The sequence below is a fragment of the Aphanomyces invadans genome, assembly GCF_000520115.1.
Source record: "Aphanomyces invadans strain NJM9701 unplaced genomic scaffold supercont1.21, whole genome shotgun sequence".
NCBI lineage: Eukaryota > Oomycota > Saprolegniomycetes > Saprolegniales > Verrucalvaceae > Aphanomyces > Aphanomyces invadans.
The window spans coordinates 81,601-83,497 of record NW_008580166.1 but is presented as its reverse complement, the minus strand read 5'-3'; the positions used below and the strand labels follow the sequence as shown (position 1 = coordinate 83,497).

General features: G+C 50.8%; 2 protein-coding genes across 2 annotated transcripts; one reads left to right on the top strand and one right to left on the bottom strand.

The window, feature by feature from the left end:
- Positions 1-111: 111 nt before the first annotated feature.
- Positions 112-489, top strand: H310_09393 (hypothetical protein; the record flags this gene model as incomplete). Its single annotated transcript, XM_008875451.1, has 1 exon — positions 112-489. The coding sequence occupies one exon, from the start codon at positions 112-114 to the stop codon at positions 487-489; it is 378 nt and encodes a 125-aa protein (XP_008873673.1).
- A 521-nt stretch (positions 490-1,010) lies between these two features.
- H310_09392 (hypothetical protein) lies at positions 1,011-1,475 on the bottom strand (the record flags this gene model as incomplete). Its single annotated transcript, XM_008875450.1, has 1 exon — positions 1,011-1,475. One exon carries the CDS (start codon positions 1,473-1,475, stop codon positions 1,011-1,013), a length of 465 nt encoding a protein of 154 aa, XP_008873672.1.
- Between the last annotated feature and the right edge of the window lie 422 nt (positions 1,476-1,897).

Here is a 1,897-nt window from a genome sequence, read left to right as displayed (position 1 = left end):
TCAGATCCGAACCAAAATGTCGTTTAGATGTAGCGACGGCATCCTTCTCATCATAGCCACCAACGACGCAAAGGCGTGGGCTTCACCCACAGGATTGCCGAAGCCGTCGGCATGGTGTCGGGTTTGGGTCTCGTCGGCTGCAAGGACGCCGCGGACCGCGAGTACACCGAAGAAATCGTCGGGACCCCTCTTATCGCAGATCCTCTGGCCAAGTACCCTCGCGTCTACAAGTTGCGCTTGTGCACCAAAGCGTTGAAGGTGTCCCACTCGCTCAGCGCGCTCATTTGGATCCGACGCCAGCGACAAGAGTACGCGAGGGTCAAGCGCAAAATCATGCCCGCTAGCGCCACGGGGAGGTTCTTGGCCGCGATTCTCGGCGCAGCGCAGACCGAGGCGGTCATCAAGTTGATGCATTCGCGCGCGACCAAGCACGTGGGTCATGCTCCGGCCAAGCCACAGTACCTTGGGCACGGTTTCTCTCGCCGCTGACGATGACCAGTTGCTCAACGCCGCCAAGATGGCCGTGAAAAAGAAGCGAAGCCGCGAGACCAGCGAAGAAGCCAGAGAGCGAACACTCCCACGATTATTAGGAGCGTAATACATATCTTTGCATTTAGGTCTTTGTTTATGGTTGTCAAGTAAGAACATAGGCAAGCTAGGTTGGAAACTAAGCGCGTCTAGCGTTTATCTTGTTATAAGTATGACATGGGCAAGAGAGGTTTCGAAGCAAAGTAGATCACTTAAATAGCAACGAAAGGTCTTCATGAGTTTATCTTGTTCGTTGTACGATCTTTGTATGAGATCATCGATGAATACCACGAAGTGATTTTGAAAATATTCAAGCATTTCGAAATATATCTATAAGTAATATATCTCTGATGAAGTCGGATTTTGGCCACAAATAGCCCAAGTCATATTCGTATTGGCACAACTTTTTGGCCACAAATAGCCCAAGTCACAAACCATATATACGTATTGGCACAACTTTATCGTTTTTTATTGTTATGATCTCAGATTTCATGCTTTTCGTCCAGAATCTTCTGGACTCCCGACAGCACTTCGCTAGCGACGGCTTCCAATGATTCTTGTTGGGCTTGCAGGTGGCGGTAAATCTCAACGTACGGGGGCAGGCCAGTTGGCTTCATCGCCGTTGACGTGGTGCGGACAAGTGCCTTGCGGTTTGACATCATGAAGTAGTCTCGAAAGATCGCCGTGTGGAGGACTGGGTGGCTGGACGGAAGGGTCGTACGGAGGAAGTCGGCACGGTGAACGATGGATGCCAAACCGAGCTTCAGAACCCCGAAGAGTGACACGCTCTTCGACAGACCAGGAAACATGCAACGGAGTGCGCTTGTGACAACAGGATTGTCTGTGGTGGCAAAGTGGGGAGGCTGCACGGCAAAGTCGGCGCTGTTGAGCGTGAGGCCTGCAACTACGCGGCCAACAAACTGGTCGCCAGCCTTTTCGTAATGCATGTACCTTTCTACCACGTTTCCCAACGTCCATCCGCACCGTAGGCACACACTGATAACCGATGGTCCGCTTGTGCTCCCAGAGCATACAAATGTCGCCACTCCTTTCCGAATTGAGTGCGTTCCAACTGTTTCACTTTCTGCTTCACCCAACACTGCGTTGACCAAGGTTTTCATGGCCTTTCCAAAACGATCGCATTCGTTGGCACCAGGGAAGAGCGGTCCATTAGCCAAAGTAGGAATGCAAGCAAAATACATACCGTACGCCACACAATATCCACACACACACAATAACTCCACGAAGAGGGGTCGTGACACGAAAACTCCACTTTGCGAGTAATTCAACACACAATATTACCACAACTTATTATCAAATAGATTCCTCCATGTACACTGTTCCAGTGGGCGAGTGGTAGAGCACCTTG